At 33.6% G+C, this 16,192-nt stretch overlaps 3 protein-coding genes across 3 annotated transcripts; all 3 read left to right on the plus strand.

The window, feature by feature from the left end:
• Positions 1-491: 491 nt before the first annotated feature.
• On the plus strand, positions 492-1,814 carry LOC145311737 (small ribosomal subunit protein eS28-like). The gene is made up of 2 exons (XM_080150707.1): positions 492-923; positions 1,446-1,814. Exons 1-2 carry the CDS (start codon positions 849-851, stop codon positions 1,566-1,568), a joined length of 198 nt encoding a protein of 65 aa, XP_080006833.1. The 5' UTR covers positions 492-848; the 3' UTR covers positions 1,569-1,814.
• Mettl2 (methyltransferase-like protein) lies at positions 1,787-12,114 on the plus strand. The gene is made up of 14 exons (XM_080150704.1): positions 1,787-1,883; positions 2,580-2,641; positions 2,819-2,953; positions 3,267-3,316; positions 3,524-3,658; positions 4,044-4,124; positions 6,147-6,198; positions 6,473-6,541; positions 6,894-6,987; positions 7,578-7,686; positions 8,038-8,095; positions 11,122-11,175; positions 11,330-11,398; positions 11,801-12,114. The coding sequence occupies exons 1-14, from the start codon at positions 1,832-1,834 to the stop codon at positions 11,867-11,869; spliced, it is 1,089 nt and encodes a 362-aa protein (XP_080006830.1). The 5' UTR covers positions 1,787-1,831; the 3' UTR covers positions 11,870-12,114.
• On the plus strand, positions 12,058-15,592 carry LOC145311736 (vesicle transport protein SFT2A). The gene is made up of 6 exons (XM_080150706.1): positions 12,058-12,184; positions 12,455-12,521; positions 13,364-13,466; positions 13,860-13,933; positions 14,226-14,311; positions 14,544-15,592. The coding sequence occupies exons 1-6, from the start codon at positions 12,113-12,115 to the stop codon at positions 14,628-14,630; spliced, it is 489 nt and encodes a 162-aa protein (XP_080006832.1). The 5' UTR covers positions 12,058-12,112; the 3' UTR covers positions 14,631-15,592.
• The last annotated feature ends 600 nt before the right edge of the window (positions 15,593-16,192 follow it).

The raw sequence follows: 16,192 nt of genomic DNA on the forward strand, positions 1-16,192 counted from the left end.
CCCCAAATTTTTTTTTACTTTTTCTTTTAAAATTAAAACTAAGAAATTGAATTATTAAATTCGACTGTCTCCTCCTCAAGTAACAGGATGTGTGTCTGTGTGTTTGTACCGAAGTATCTCGCTAACCGCTGAACCGATCGGGTTCTCCTTAACAGGGTAGCTTCTCATAGGTTCTGGGCAGGTTTATAACTATTTTGGGGGAGGGTACCACCAACCTCCTAAGAAAAATCCCCCCTAGAAAAAAATTACACTCCGCCAAAACTTTTTAAACTAAAAATAAAAATAGGGGGAGGAACCTCCCCCCCCCCCAAAAAAAATATAAATTTATTTCCCCCCCCCCCCTCAAATTTTCTTTACTTTTTCTTTTCAAATCTAATATTATAATTAGATTATCAAATTTCACTCTCCCCTCCTCAAGTGCCCCTAGAGGACTCTAGGGCCGTAGCCGCTAGTATCAATTATTGTAATGCTTGGCTTATTTTCGATTTAGTTACATTAAATCTTTATAAAGTTAAACAGTTATACATTATGCAATTTTTATTGATATGTATTATGTTTCACAATAGTTTTTGATAACACATATATTGTTAATAGAATAAAGTATGTAGAAATCTTTTCATTGTTTTATAATACTAATCTATGGACATGATTATTATTATTTATTAAAATTAAATTAATATTTAGACGTTCTTCAGAAAACTTATTTTGAACCATTCTTGTTTTTTTCTGAGTAAAACAAATTATTAAACGTGTTTATCTATGTAAAAACCACCATAGTAAAATATGAATTAATATTACAGTACACAAATCAACATAAAAATGATATTACAGATAGAACCCAATTAAAAATGGACGGAAAAGTTACTCTGGCCCGTGTTATCAAGGTGCTGGGACGTACAGGTTCTCAGGGACAATGTACACAGGTAGATAGTTAAATAACAACATCCCTAATATTCAATGCAATGCGAAGCTTAGGATACCAAGAATTGATTAAAGAATTAAAATAATTCTAGTTATTTGTATAACACTTTTCTATTTTTTTTTTAAATTTTAATCAAGTTCAGATATACTTACTGGTACGACAAATGAACAATATTCTACCTTTATTAACAGTTTTTATCCCTTTTTGACAAATATAGAATTTGCAAAGAAAACAATAAATAATTTGTCTAATTGGTTATAAAAATTAAAATGAAGGCGAAGGAGTATTTTTTCTATGTGCTTCATTCCTGCGGTGCCTTAATCAAACATGGCTTCTCTGTACTAAATATAGCCCAGCCTAAAATAATAGAGACTGATGAAAATTTCCCCCTCTCCCCTTTATATTTTTATTTCAAAGTATCAAGAGGAAATGCTTTCTTTGCTCAACTTGGCACTTAGAGGTAAACCACCCAATTTGTTTACTTTTTGATAAAAAAAATATAAATGTATCTAATGCTTTTCAGGTTAAGGTTGAGTTCATCAGCGAGCAGAGCCGCCAGATCATCAGAAACGTGAAAGGTCCTGTCCGCGAGGGAGACATTCTCACTTTGCTCGAGTGTGAGCGTGAGGCAAGAAGACTCCGTTGAAAGATTTCACGCCAATTTTTTGGCGCCATTTTTGTGCCTTATTTTGGCTGTGAATTAATGTTAAAAAATGTAGATTTGATGACCTAGTCATTTTCACTTTTCTTACAATAATTTTGTTACAAAATATTTTGAAATAAACAAATGCACCTGTTAACTTTTTGTACTTTTTTACCTCAGTTTATTTGCTCAAAAAAAATATTGAAAATGTTGTTAATGATTTTGTTTGTTACAGATTGTAATTTCAGATAACTATAATATAGGAAATGTCAAATGTTGAAGAAGGAAAACGGCCTCAGTTTGGTGGTAGAGTCCTAGGTAAAATTATATATGATGTCGACTTTCAAGAATTTTCATATCAAACAAGGATGACAAATTCCATAATAGCGAAGATCTGAAATATAAGGACAAACGAACATTAACACTTAAAAGTGTCGGAACTAAATAAGCAGAATATTAATGCATAAGTCTATTTGTAAGTAAATTTGTTGCAAAACTGCTTAAATACAGTATACTTAACAAGGACATACTTACATTTATAGGACTTGGTTATAGAGATGCATTGTACCTTGGTGTAATAGGAATCAATTCCTAAAAATAAGATGTATTGTATATACAAACATTTTGCAAAAAAGTAAAAAATCAGCATGTTTTATATGGATGTACGGACTTTCTAGTAACGATTATGGAGTTGCTGCGCTTTCTAAGTCGTATCTAACTGTCATGCAAAGTTTTAAATCGATAGGACAATTCTACCCTTTGTTTAAATTAACCAAAAGAGCTAACCGTTACATACGGACTGACCCTAATTATAGAAAAGCTTCACTTTTTAAAAATCTATAAAATTAGGGTTTTTGGCTTCCGTTTCTTATTATTCCTTCATGCATTTTTAGACCAAATATATCTGTGAGTATGTAAAATATCTTCAAAGAACTCGAGTCTATCATTTTTGCAGTCTTATCCTCTTAGTTCGTCCCCCAAGCTCTATTTTACTTGATATTTATATTTTGTCAGGTGACGGTGATGATGTATTTAAACACAATGCCTGGGATAACGTAGATTGGGATGAAGAACAGGTTTCGTATTTTTGTCCTCATTGGAACAAATTAGGTAGAAGGTTAAAATTAAGCACAATATTCAGTTAGATTTTGTGAATTAAAATTGATTAAAATTTCAAAGATTGAATTAAAATAAATTTGAATGAGAAAATAAAATTCTCAATTTTTTTGGGATAAAATGACACCTCTTATTAGGAACAAACAGCCAGAAAAGCAGTTGAAGAAGCAGCCGCTGTGAGAGTAGCAGCTGAAGCTGCTGAACAATATGAGGAGGAAGCTGACAAATATTGGGATACTTTCTATGGTATTCATCAGAATAGATTTTTCAAGGTTAGCTCTCTTGGCGGTTTCCATCAAAGTCAACAGTGCCTACTTGGAGCACAAAGCCCCAAACCCCACTTTTATAAATTTCAAATTTTTTCAGGAAAAAGATGGGAGGGAGTTTCTATAATCGATATTCAAGTCAAAAAAATTAAATGAAAATATTCTGACAAGTTTCCTCGTTCTTCCCGTTTATTCCAACAAAGAACTTAATTTATTTTATCTCAATTTTAAGTTTTAATTCATCACATTAAAGGACTTAAGGATGTTATAAACAATACATGTAAGAAAAAAGATTTCATATTGGTTATTTTTGTTTTAGGAAAGAAATTGGTTATTTACAGAATTTCCTGATCTAGCTCCAAATTACAAGTAAGTTCAGTTTTATAATATAATCAAGGAATATAAAGAAGAAAATAGATGTGTAGAAAAAAAATAATAAAATGCAGTAATTTTAGGAAAGGAAGGGGACTTTGTTTTATCTTGATTGGTTGGTATAAACAAGCAGTCTTCAAACGATTTATATCTACAGAAAGAATACCTAATCAAGAATATTTTAATTTGTTATGTTATTTTCAGAGCACCTGTTCGAGTATTTAAAAATAAAGAATCTAATGAAAAAACTAATGAAGAAGAATTTAATACAAATGAAAATAAACAAGAGAATGAAAATAGAGAGACAAATGTTGTTGAAGAATCAAAACAGTTGGAAAGGTGGGTAATGGTTATGTTCAATCAAAACCAAATTAAAACTTACCATTATATGCCGCAAATGGTCTTATTTTACGTTTGGTGATTTTAAACTACGCTTTAGTGTTAGTTTTCTTTCAATAGAGTAGATTTATTATTTTCCTATGTTTTTGGTTTTAAACCTATTTTTTCTTAACAATTGGTAAAATTATTTATAGATTAAGGCATGCTTTTCCAATTTATGTTTTCCAGGGTGATGTTGACTTATCTTTCCTACATAAACCTGACTCCTATCTTTTCTATGAACTGTAATATTCTTGTTAGTCTACTTATTGTTCATTGTTGACTTCCTATTCATTTTCTACTTATGAAAATTAAATAAGTCTTCCTATATTTTTTAAAATTTAAGTGAAGCCAATAGTTTCGATCAAGATGCAGTTTTAAAACTTAGAGAAGGAGAATCTTGGTTTGGTGAAAACTCGACATTTAGGTAAAAGTGATTTTATGTAATCTGGATCATGTAATGTATGAGTGTAACACTAGTTTTAATCCAAATGTTTTCATTGTGCATAAACTTACATTTTCCTAATTGACTTGACAACACCATCACAAAGAATCTAAAACAAAACTAGAGTTAAAGTGATACTACTCTGCTTGAAAGTTGCTTTAATATACATAGTACGCTGAGGTACATAAAGAAACAGCAATTTGAGAAGAAGAAAAAATCAAGCATTTGATGGCCCCCAGGGAGTAAGGGAGGGGAAAATGGATTGAATATTCAATTTTTAAGAGTCTCAGACTTTGGGTACTGGCTGAAAGGGAATGTGCAAGAATTTAGCAGTTTCTGACTGAGTTTGGGTACTAGCGCATAAAATGCCGCTACTCGCTGTGTTAGTTTTGAATATAGCAGACAGAGAGTAGTTTAAATATAAAAGTTAAGAATACTTGGCCCCCTCCCATAATCTATTTCACTCCCCTCTCCTCCACCTCCTTTTTTTAAAACAGATGATAGGGAAAAGGAGAAGGGAGGTGGAAGGGAAATAAACAGGATATTCTTGCCCAGCCAGCAAGCAGTTGGCCGGGTCCAATAATCATGTAATATAAAAATCACACCATAAAACCTCAATATATTTCATCAAAAACAAGTTGTTATTTCGTGTGCCTGTCCCTTTTTTCCCTGTTCATATCCCTTTTCTTAGTTTATAGTTTATTAAATTTAACTAACAATCCCTTTACAATTTCCTCCAAATTTTCTGGATTAATCTGGATTTCATAGCCTTTCTTTGAAAACTCTTAAATTGAATTAATTGCCCATTGTCCCCTCCCTTACTCCCTGGATGGCCCCATTCCTCCACAGTCCCCATCTCTTATTTTTTTTTTTTTTTAATTTAAAGTCAACTTTTACCTTATAGCTGGTAATTCTGTTAGACACTACAATGCAGTTAAGTTTTGTTTAAAAATAACCCAGCACTAACTTTGCCCTACTTACTTTTATGAGCAAAGATTTGGACATGAATGTAGCATTGGAAGATTTTTTTACCTAAAATTTCCTTTTGTCTTTCCTTAAAGTGACTAGGTAGCCAGTACACCTCCCCCCCCCCCCCCTCCATTTTATGTTTTTAACTTTATAAAAGTTTTTTTTCTATATACTAAGGGGTTGCCTAACCCTGCGGTGCTCTGACCCTGTTTGGCTATTCTGAACCCAATATAACTTAACCTAGCCTATATTAATTTTAAAAAAAAACACGAAAAACTACCCACATTTCTCATATTTTAATTCATTTTAAAGTAAGGGGTAGGATGGAGGGCCGAAGGCTGAGTTTTTGACTTCTTGTGCTTGATAAGGCTCTCTCGGGTATAAATCCAATTTCTCTCTTTTAAAAATGTTTCTTGTCAACATATTTGCCATTTCTTTCAATTATGAATAGTAACATTCAGATAGAAAATTTTCTAGTTTATGATAATTTTACTGATGGAAAAGTTATTTTTTTTCTTAAGGAGCCATTTCCCTGTCCCTGAGAACTGCACTCATCCCTGTTTTTCTTGCAAACAAATGTTTTTTCATTCTTTTTACAAAAGACTTTGGTTAAACAAAAAATTTCGGAATTTTAGGGCTAAATATCATTTGGATGGCAATTAAAGAATAGAAGTATGGCACTAGATGGTTAGTTAAGACGCATTGGCCGACCAATTTTTAAAAAAGTAATTTTTAGAAGAAGATTTTTTAGGTAGGTAGCTTCTTATGAAAATGGATATATTATTACTTAAATCTTACACCAGATTTTTATGTTCTCTAGTGAGTTAAAACTTTCAGCGGGCTAAAATAATGATATCCCCCTTTTACCACCTTAACCCTATCCCCTCCTATCATAATATAATAAGACAATTGCAAAATAGACCATTCATCTAAAGTTATTCTTTTTCTGAGTATTCCTAAATATTCGAATTGTCCGTAATTTTGTGACTGTTCTATCTTTACCACCCAGAGGATAATAAGATAATATTGTTTTAGAGTGCTAGAAATTGGTTGTGGAACTGGCAGTACCGTTTATCCTATTCTGGAGGTAAATATACTAGATAGATAGATACACATGATGACTAAAGATGCGTCTAATAGAGTAAGTAAAATAGTCTTTCAGTGGTTTTTTTAATGGGACAAAAATATAGCTTAATTTAACCCAATTACCAATGACAAAAATTAATAATCCGTTGGAAAAGCACACTGTTGAGATCCACTGAATAATCCTTACATTAATAAATACAATTAGATAGAAAGTCAGTTGGATAAAATGGCTAAAAGTTTAGTTTTACAAATGTTATATATTATATATTATTTAGGTGAATACGGATAGTGGACTTATGGTTTACTCATGTGATCTTTCCATTACAGCTGTTAATTTAGTAAAGGTAACCTTTATATATTATTTTATTTTTCGGTGCCCACCCTCATAGTGCTTATTGAGTACTGTTCTACCCCCCTTAATATTGTAATAAATTAAAAACGGGAGGATTAGTTTTTTCTTTCTATGCAGGGGGCAAAGGGCCCTAACTCTTCAGGGCTTACATCTTTTGTGGGGCTAATGTAACCTGACCTAAAGTGATAAAGTAAAATAACCAACAGAAAACTCCCTCACCCCCCCTTGTTTTCAATTTATTTCAAACGAGTGGTGGTTTTGTTGGCTCGACAAGGCACTTTAAGGGAAACTGCCTAATTTTCTTAATTTTATAGATATAATAAAATATTTTGTTTTTTATTTAGGAGCATAAAGATTATTCTCAACAAAGATGTAATTCATTTGTCTGTGATGTTACAAAAGATTGGAGCGAGGCTCCCTTTCAACCTGAGTCATTAGGTAAGTTGTCTCATTCGTTGCCTTAAAATATTTAAAGGAACCTAAATTTTGATTTAGTTGTACAAACTTAATTTGTCACAATTTTTCCAGTAATAATTTTTATTAAGGTACAAAAGAGTAATTTTTGTTTATCTTAAATGTGGGTGTACCTTACTTACATTAATTTATCGTTCATTGTCCTATATCTTAAGAAACCGTAGCAAGTCTCCTAACACAAAAGATTATTTTCATTCTTATGTGAAAGTAACAGGATGTCCATGAGTCTGTCTGTTTTTACCGATGGATCTCGCTAACCGCTTAATTGATATGGTTTTCATTTATAATATATCTTCTCATTGTTTCTGGAAAAGTTCATAACTATTTCGGGGAGGGTTCTGCCACCCTTCAAGAAAAATCGCCTCTATAATAAAGAAATACCCTACCAAAAAATTTGTTTACACTTTTTCTTTTAGACTCCTTTAGGGGCTTATATGCTAGTAATATATAAGCTGTTTACAATTTTTGATTTAGTGTAGTATTTAAACTTCTAATTTATTACTTAAGCAAGACTTTGAAATAAATATACCTAACAATTTTATTATTATTTTTAGATATTGTGACAGCTATATTTGTGCTATCAGCTATACACCCAGACAAAATGGAGGCTGTCGCAACAAATATTTTTAAATATCTCAAACCTGGAGGACAAATATTTTTCCGGTAAGCTTTTTCTCTTTCTTTTCAACTAGCGGCTGCGCCCCAAGTATCTAGAGGAGGGCAGTAAAATAGCATAAAACCAACCCAATTCATTTTCAAGCTTCCCAGAAAAGTACAACCATTTTGGAACAGTATTTTTCGTTTTTTTTTGCTATATACAAAAAAAAACATTACTTAATAGGATAATATTAAAAGCAACAAAAAGATTTTATTTAAAATCTATCTACAAGTGAGAAAAGTACTTGAAACTTGACCATCAAATCCTTTTTTTTTCATACCAAGTGACAACTTTGCTTGTTTGAATTTATTAGACAATTCTTTCATGTCTTATGATTATGAAGCAATATTTTTTAGTGATTATGGCAGATATGATATGGCTCAATTGAGATTCAAGAAAGGAAAATGCATACAGGTTTAGTAATTTCATTTTATATTTCATGTATAGGTAAGTAATCTCCAAAGAAAGGGAATAGTAGCTTTCACGACATTTTGTAAAGTTGTGAGTAAGATTCCAGTAAGATTCCAGTCAAAGGCGCTTATTAAGTCTAACTGTTCTTATTGTTGACAAAACGCATAGTAAGATTAAACGCATGTTTAAAAACAGTTTGACCTAATAAGCGCCTTTGACTGGAATCTTACTCACGACTTTACGCAATATTGTGAAAGCTACTAGCCCCTTTCTAGATTTTCAGATAGGTATCTATTTTATTGTTACCTAATAAAAATAAGGGGGGGGGGGGTTTTAATGCAACCATCTCGTAATCAGTGAGCAAATGGCACTTAGAATTCGAATTTCGATCTGAAATTTTGCATGAGTAATCCTTGATAGGTCTATTTTCCCTAAATCGAACAAAAAGTTGGAAAAGTAACGGCTGGCGGCTGCAGCTCAGCCGTTTAGCCGTTTTTGGCCTATTTTTAGGGTAAATTCATCATTAATTACGTAGGAATCAACTTTTTAAAACATATTTCTGGTTTAATTCATGTTAAATGATAACAATAACCATTTCTTAAAATTTTTAGTACCAGCTGCTAACGGCTAGAACCGGCTGAAAACGGCTGGGAGCCGCCAAGAGTATAAAGGGTAGATAGGGCTTGTGACATGTCTAGGGGTAGGTTTCTATGGGTGCTGAGCTCAAAAATGCTACTAAAAATAGTGACGGTCAATCCATATGGCAGCTGGGTAACAGCTGCAGCACAGCTGCGAGCGGCCAAGAGTAGAATGAGTAGATAGGGCTTGTGACGTGTCTAGGGGTAGGTTTTTATAGGTGCTGAGCTCAAAAATGCTAACAAAAATAGTGGAGGCCCATCCACATGGCAGCTGGGTAATGGACACAGCTCAGCAGGGTAACGGCCGCAGCTCAGACGAGATAGGCCAAGAGTAGAATGAGTACATGAGGCATGTGACGTGTCCAGGATTAGGTTTTTATGGGTGCTGAACTCAAAAAATGCTTTTAAAAATAGTTTCGGCCAATCCCTATGGCAGTTAAGTAATAGCTGCTGCTCAGCTGCGAGCGGCTAAGAGTAGAATGATTAGATAGGGCTTGTGACGTGTCTAGAGGTAGGTTTTTATGGGTGCTGAGCTCAAAAATGGTACCAAAAATAGTAGCATCCCATCCATATGGCAGCTGGGTAACGGCCGAAGCTCAGCTGGTAGAGGCCAAGAGTAGAATGAGTACATAGGGCATGTGACATGTCTAGGGGTAGGTTTTCATGGGTGCTGAGCTCAAAAATGGTACCAAAAATAGTGGCGACCCATCCACATTGCAGCTGGGTAACAGCTGCAGCTCAGCTGCGTGCCACCAAGAGTATAATGAGTAGATAGAGCTTGTGACGTGTCTCGGGGTAGGTTTTTATGGGTGTTGAGCTCAAATATGCTACTAAAAATAGTGGCGACCAATCCATATATGGCAGCTGAGTAACAGCTACAGCTCAGCTAGGAGCGGCCAAGAGTAGAATAAGTAGATAGGGCTAGTGATGTGTCTTAGGGTAGGTTTTTATGAGTGCCGAGCTTAAAATGCTACCAAAAATAGTGGTGACCCATCCATGTGGCAGCTGGGTAACGGCGGCAGCTCAGCTGGGAGCAGCCGAAAGTAGAATGAGTACATAGGGCTTGTGACGTGTCCAGGGGTAGGTATTTATGAGTGCTGAGCTCAAAAATACTACCAATAATAGTGGCAGCTCATCCATATGGCAGCTGGGTAACACAAGCCCTATCTACTCATTCTACTCTTAGCCTCCCCCAGCTGAGCTGCAGCCGTTACCCAGCTGCCATATGGATGGGTCGCCACTATTTTTAGGAGCATTTTTGAGCTCAGTACCCATAAAAACTTACCCCAAGACACGTCACAAGCCCTATGTTCTCATTTTACTCTTGGCTGCTCCCATCTGAGCTGCAGCTGTTGCTCAGATGCCATATAGATTGGCCGCCACTATTTTTGGTACCATTTTTGAGCTCAGCACCCATTAAAAACTACCCCTAGACACGTCATAAGCCCTATCTACTCATTCTACTCTTGACCGCTCGCAGCTGAGCAGCAGCTGTTACCCAGCTGCCATATGTATTGGCCGCCACTATTTTTGGTACCATTTTTGAGCCCAGCACCCATAAAAACCTACCCCTAGACACGTCACAAGCCCTATCTACTCATTCTACTCTTGGCCGCTCGCAGCTGAGCATCAGCTATTACTCAACTGCCACATGGATTGGCCATCACTATTTTTGGTAGCATTTTTGAGCTCAGCACCCATAAAAACCTAACCCTGGACATGTCACATGCCCTATGTACTCATTCTACTCTTGGCCTCTCCCAGCTGAGCTGCCGCCATTACCCAGCTGCCACATGGATGGGCCGCCACTATTTTTGGTAGCATTTTTGAGCTCAGCACCCATAAAAACCTACCCCTAGACACGCCACAAGCCCTATCTACTCATTCTACTCTTGGCCGCTCGCAGCTGAGCTGCAGCTGTTACCCAGCTGCCATATGGATTGGCCGTCACTATTTTTAGTAGTATTTTTGAGCTCAGCACCCATGAAAACCTACCCCTAGACATGTCACAAGCCCTATCTACTCTTCATACTCTTGGCCGCTCCCAGCCGTTTTCAGCCGGTTCTAGCCGTTTAGCAGCTGGTACTAGATATTAAAAAAATGGTTATTGCTATCATTTAATATGAATTAAACCAAAACTATGTTTTAAAAAGTTGATTCCTACGTAAATAATGATGAATTTACCCTAAAAATAGGCCAAAAACGGCTAAACGGCTGAGCTGCAGCCGCCAGCCGTTACTTTTCCAACTTTTTGTTCGATTTAGGGAAAATAGACCTACCAAGGATTACCCATGCAAAATTTTAGCTCGAAATTCGAATTCTAAGTGCCATTTGCTCACTGATTACGAGATGGTTGCATTAAAAACCCCCCCCTTTGTTTTTGTTTTGTAGGAAAACTTTTATGTAAGAGGGGACGGTACAAGGTGTTACTTCTTCACTCAAAAAGTAAGTTTATTTTGTTACAAACATCTTTATTTGGTTAAAGCCAAGCTAAAATACATGAAAATTTAGTTTCTAAATTATTACCTAATAAGTTTGAAAAAAAATGTAAAAAGAAGAATGTTAAAATTGAGATGTTTGTAAAGTCTAATATTTACAGGAAATCGAAGAAATCTTTACAAAAGTTGGATTTGTACAAACTCAAAATCTTGTTGATAGAAGATTACAGGTTTTATATTTTAAATTGATTTTTGTTCCTACTTGCAACGCATTATACTCAAGATGTTAAAATTGGAAGAGCTTGGGATTGAATACGCACATTTTTAACATCATACGTTGACACATTTACCATTCCAAGACAAAGGTATCAAACTACAGATAAAGATTTTGTCGTTTTGCCATTACATGCGCAAGTGTTTTCCGCAAATGCAATTGTTTCACAATAGCAAAAATAAGAGTGGGTGTGTTCAAATTGATTTAATAAAGAAGGACAAAGTTTATGGTGTTAATATGATTCGACATGTGGCGGTTCTGTTGATTTGATGTAATACTTGAAGAAAATGATGAAGATTTTTTTATTTTTATTACAATTCATCGATTGCATAATTTTATATACCTAGTTAACTTTTAGGTAAATCGAGGAAAGAAATTGAAGATGTACAGAGTTTGGATACAAGCTAAATTTATGAAACCATTATAGTTTAATTAGTTTATTAATATGCGAATGCAAGAGATACAGGGATACAACAATGGACCATAAATGGATCATTTCATTTCTCTGTAAAGATAAGGAAGAGTATTCTGAAAAGTAGATAGTACAAGGAAAATATTAACTTCAAGTATCCGATTATGCCTTTTCTACTTTTTAGTTTTCAGAAGGCTTTTCTTTCTAATTCTTACATAATTTGAAGAGGCTGTGATTTTTTTTATTTCAGACAAAAAAATGGACAAACTAAAAAGTGTTTTAACTGGTCGAGACAATCAAGTAGACGAGGAGCGTGGCTTTGTGGGACAGGTACATTTTACACAATTGTGTTCATTACTTTATATTTATTTCAATTTGATTAAGCAAATTTAACAGGACAGCTGCAGCATAAGCTCTAAAATGACCTTCATAAAACGTTTAAAATAATAAGTCCATTTTTTTATTATGTCAATTTTGTGTAGGTAAAACCTATTTCAGAGGGGTGTAATGAATTTCTGCTATGCCTTAAAACTTAAAAGATATTGAAGTACTGGGCTCTTCTAGACTTGTTTTTAATATTTATGAATTTTAATTTCTTAGGCATTAGACGCATCTACTTTATCATGGGGTACAAGAGTTAAAGGTTTTTGTGCCTGCTTTATAATAGGTAATTATTTCATACATTAGGTATGAATATAGGAATTAGGGATGGGAATCCGTCGAATTTTTGGGCCGGATTCGGATTCCGGATTCTGAAGGAATCCGTCAAAAAAAGTGACGGATTCTTGCAGATTCCGGATTCTTATTTTTGGCGGATTCCGGATTCGGATTCCGGATTCTAGCAGTATTTTAAAAGGCCGTCCGTCACAGAGGGATAGCTTTTTTCGTTAATTTATCACTATGTTACTTGGTTGAAGCCTTGATTTGTTTAAAGTGTTGACTTCCAGCATAACTAAAACATTTACATCACATTAGTAATTATTAAAATTTGTTATGTAGAAAAAAATTTAAGTGCTACGTATGTCCTAAAAATGTGCTTGATATTTTCTAACCTATTTAAATTAAATTTAGCCTACCAATTTAGAATCCGGAATCCGCTATAAAAAACGGATTCCGGATTCGGATTCCAAAATTGGCCGAAAATTGGGCGGATTCCGGGTTCCGGATTTGGATTCCGGATCCGGATTCCCATCACTAATAGGAATACAACATCCATAACTAGAGAAGCACAGAAAGGGATTATTTAAAATAAAAAAGCTGAGTAAATATCATTTTTCTCTAACAATACGAAATAGGGATTTCTTTTTAAAAGATAAATTATTGGCAGTTTTTTATCATAAGATACCCTAATTAAACCCCCTTAAATTTCTTTGTTGCATTTTAAACATCTTTCTAAATTTTTAAAACCTTCTTGGCAAAATATTTTAATTTATTTTGTAAAACTTTTCTTTTATATTTAAACCTCTTGATGTATCCTGAGATGTGTGAATGAAAATGTGTTATTTTAAGGCGCCGTAATAACCCTTCTCGGAGCAATATTACTGGCTCTCGGAGGATCTATCAAAACATTCGGAGTTCTCTACTCTCTTGGCAACATTACAGCTATTTTCAGGTTATTTTATTTCATTTTTTGTACTTATTGATTGTATTTTGTAAATAAAGAACACAAAAATATATTGAATTTCGGCCAGTTAGTATTATTTACAAAAGCTTCGAAATAGTCTAGAGCAATTTTTGGTGGGTTGACGTTGAATCGGGAAGGGGTTGGGGGGTTGGAAGTTAACCTTAATGAACATTTGCATATCTACCATTTATTTTGGGTGTAGAGATGTCTAATTATTATATGTTTGTTTGACTCTACACAAAAGAACACTAGGTATTTATTTTTATTTCGAAAATGCATCAGTTTTATCAAAACTAATCTTGTTTAATTAATAATGTTCAATGAAAACTACATAAGATGAATACCTAACAATGAAATTAGTTAAGTTTATTTTATTTTCAGTACCTGTTTTCTTGTTGGACCTATGGCCCAGCTTGAGAAAATGTTTGCTAAAACTAGAATAATCGCTTCAATAGGTAAACATCTTTATACTTTTGGAAAGCTTTTCTTTTCTGTATAATGTCATCCTTGTATTATGGAAAAGCTAGGTATTAAGTTTGATATTGATATTATTAAGTTTGATATTAATTACAAACTATAAAGGCTTGGAATATTGCTAGGTATGTTTAAGCAAGTTTTTACCATATGCCACAACTTTTTTTAATTTTTGGGATTGTGGGAATAAAACATGTAATTTAAAGGGCCTGGTAGGGGGTGGGGGGACGTGCAAGAGTTTAAGTGAATGTAATAACTGTTCTTATATTTCAGTAATGATAATCTCTCTTGTGCTCACCTTGTGCTCTGCATTCTGGTGGAATAAAAAGATACTGGCGCTACTTTTTACTGTTATTCAAGTAAATATAATTTTTAAAAGCGAAGCTTTCTATATTTATGGTAGGATCGTCCGTATGTACGGAAAAGTCCAATCTGCTCACATATGTACTTCTTACTTAGTCTGTCGGTTATTCTGTTATGCTTAGCCACTGAGATTTTGCTCTACAACTTACTTTTTCCGTCTATTATTATTTGTGCTCCGCTTCTTATTGAAATGGAATCCTCATTTGGTTGACATTTTAAAAATTTCAGTTTCTTGCGATGACCTGGTACTCAATCTCCTATATACCCTACGCTAGAGACGCAATTGTCTCATGTTGCAACAAGATGATTGGATAGAACAGCATAGACAACAGCATCTTGAAAGTTGATTGATTGATTTGCTATAGTTTCTTCGTGTTCAGAGCTAAGTCTTGAAACATGTTTGTATCAAAGTGTATTACTGTTAAATTTCTCCACATTTTTCTCTTAATAATTTCAAAATGTTGTTGGAGAATAATTATCTTTAGTTTTCTCATCCTTGTTATACATATATAGGTTTTTTTGATATTAACCAAAAGGGTAGTCACACGTGTGCATTTATATAGCGAATATTTTTATACCTAATTTATGTTAAAAATGGTGACTTTAAATCCACATTTTGTGTTTTTTAAACTTGTCATATTTTACATGAAGATAAAGGTATTCTAAGAACCTTAAGTTTTTAAATACATTTCATGTATCTATAGCTTTAGGAAATAAAATATTTTTATTTTAAAAGGGTATTCTTTATAAAATGGGTAAAAAAATTAGTTAAGTTATTATTAACTACTTTGTTTAAGTCTAACGAACTTTATTTCAGCTTCTAAACGCTGAAATTGGATAAACGTAACTAAACAATCATTTTTATTGTTTTATTTTTTTTGTTTTAAAGTGTTCTATAGATTTTTTCTTTTAATTGTTCAAAGGTCCTCTTAAGTCTGATAAGTTTTTAGAAGAATTTAAATTATTTTTATTTTAACAAAGCCAAAAAATAATGCATTGTACAATAATATAGAAATATGTATCTGATTATTTCTTCCAGACTAAATTGAAAACCCAGTGCCTTTTTTATAATTGTATTTTTATAAATATACTTAAACTTTTATAAATATTATAAAAGATAATCTCATATCATAAGGTATTAGGATTGCATGCCCAGTCAGATCTCGTAAAAGACTGAACCTATCGTTCCTTGATTTTAAGGAAATCATTGGGCAAGGTAGGTTTTAGGCTATTTGGCTATAGACCTGATATAAAAAAACTTCCTTCCTCCATCCTCAGTTGGGGCGAACCCACTAGTATAATATACAGTAAAATATTTAAAAATTGTGATAACTATATTTTTGAGGTAGCTTATATGTATTAGTATTATTGATTTGATGAACATTCCTTATGTTATATATACAATGTATTAAGGGGGGGGGGGAAGTTTTGACACATTTGCGTAAACCTGGCACCTAGGCTTTATCTTTGGACTGAGAGGATAGGTTATTAGTGATAAAATCATTCTTATATTATGAATTTCACGAAGTTTTAAGATTTTTTGGATAGGCCTCCAGGTTCCGGAGCTCCAGGCCTCCAGGTGGTCTCTGTACATGTAAAAATGAAAAAAAAAAAATTTTTTAAGTTACAGGTCAACTTATAAAACAAAATATGCATCTTTTTAAATATTATTCACATATTAGAAGAAAAAAGATGCATATTTTGTTTTATAAGTTGATTTGTAACTTTAAAAAAAAAATTTTTTTTTCATTTTTACATGTACAGAGACCACCTGGAGGCCTGGAGCTCCGAAACCTGGAGGCCTATCCAAAAAATCTTAAAACTTCGTGAAATTCATCATATAAGAATGATTTTATCATTAATAATCAATCCTCTCA

This window comes from Acartia tonsa, chromosome 2 (genome assembly GCF_053477335.1).
Source record: "Acartia tonsa isolate MP-2025a chromosome 2, ASM5347733v1, whole genome shotgun sequence".
Taxonomy (NCBI): domain Eukaryota; kingdom Metazoa; phylum Arthropoda; class Copepoda; order Calanoida; family Acartiidae; genus Acartia; species Acartia tonsa.

Coding starts and splice junctions, on each gene's coding strand:
- LOC145311737 (XM_080150707.1), top strand. CDS start 849: ATGGACGGAAAAGTTACTCTGGCCCGTGTTATCAAGGTGCTGGGACGT. Junction 924..1,445: donor CTCAGGGACAATGTACACAG/GTAGATAGTTAA, acceptor AATGCTTTTCAG/GTTAAGGTTGAGTTCATCAG.
- Mettl2 (XM_080150704.1), top strand. CDS start 1,832: ATGTCAAATGTTGAAGAAGGAAAACGGCCTCAGTTTGGTGGTAGAGTC. Junction 3,317..3,523: donor GATCTAGCTCCAAATTACAA/GTAAGTTCAGTT, acceptor TGTTATTTTCAG/AGCACCTGTTCGAGTATTTA. Junction 11,399..11,800: donor TTGTTGATAGAAGATTACAG/GTTTTATATTTT, acceptor GTTAACTTTTAG/GTAAATCGAGGAAAGAAATT.
- LOC145311736 (XM_080150706.1), top strand. CDS start 12,113: ATGGACAAACTAAAAAGTGTTTTAACTGGTCGAGACAATCAAGTAGAC. Junction 13,934..14,225: donor TAGAATAATCGCTTCAATAG/GTAAACATCTTT, acceptor CTTATATTTCAG/TAATGATAATCTCTCTTGTG. Junction 14,312..14,543: donor TACTTTTTACTGTTATTCAA/GTAAATATAATT, acceptor TAAAAATTTCAG/TTTCTTGCGATGACCTGGTA.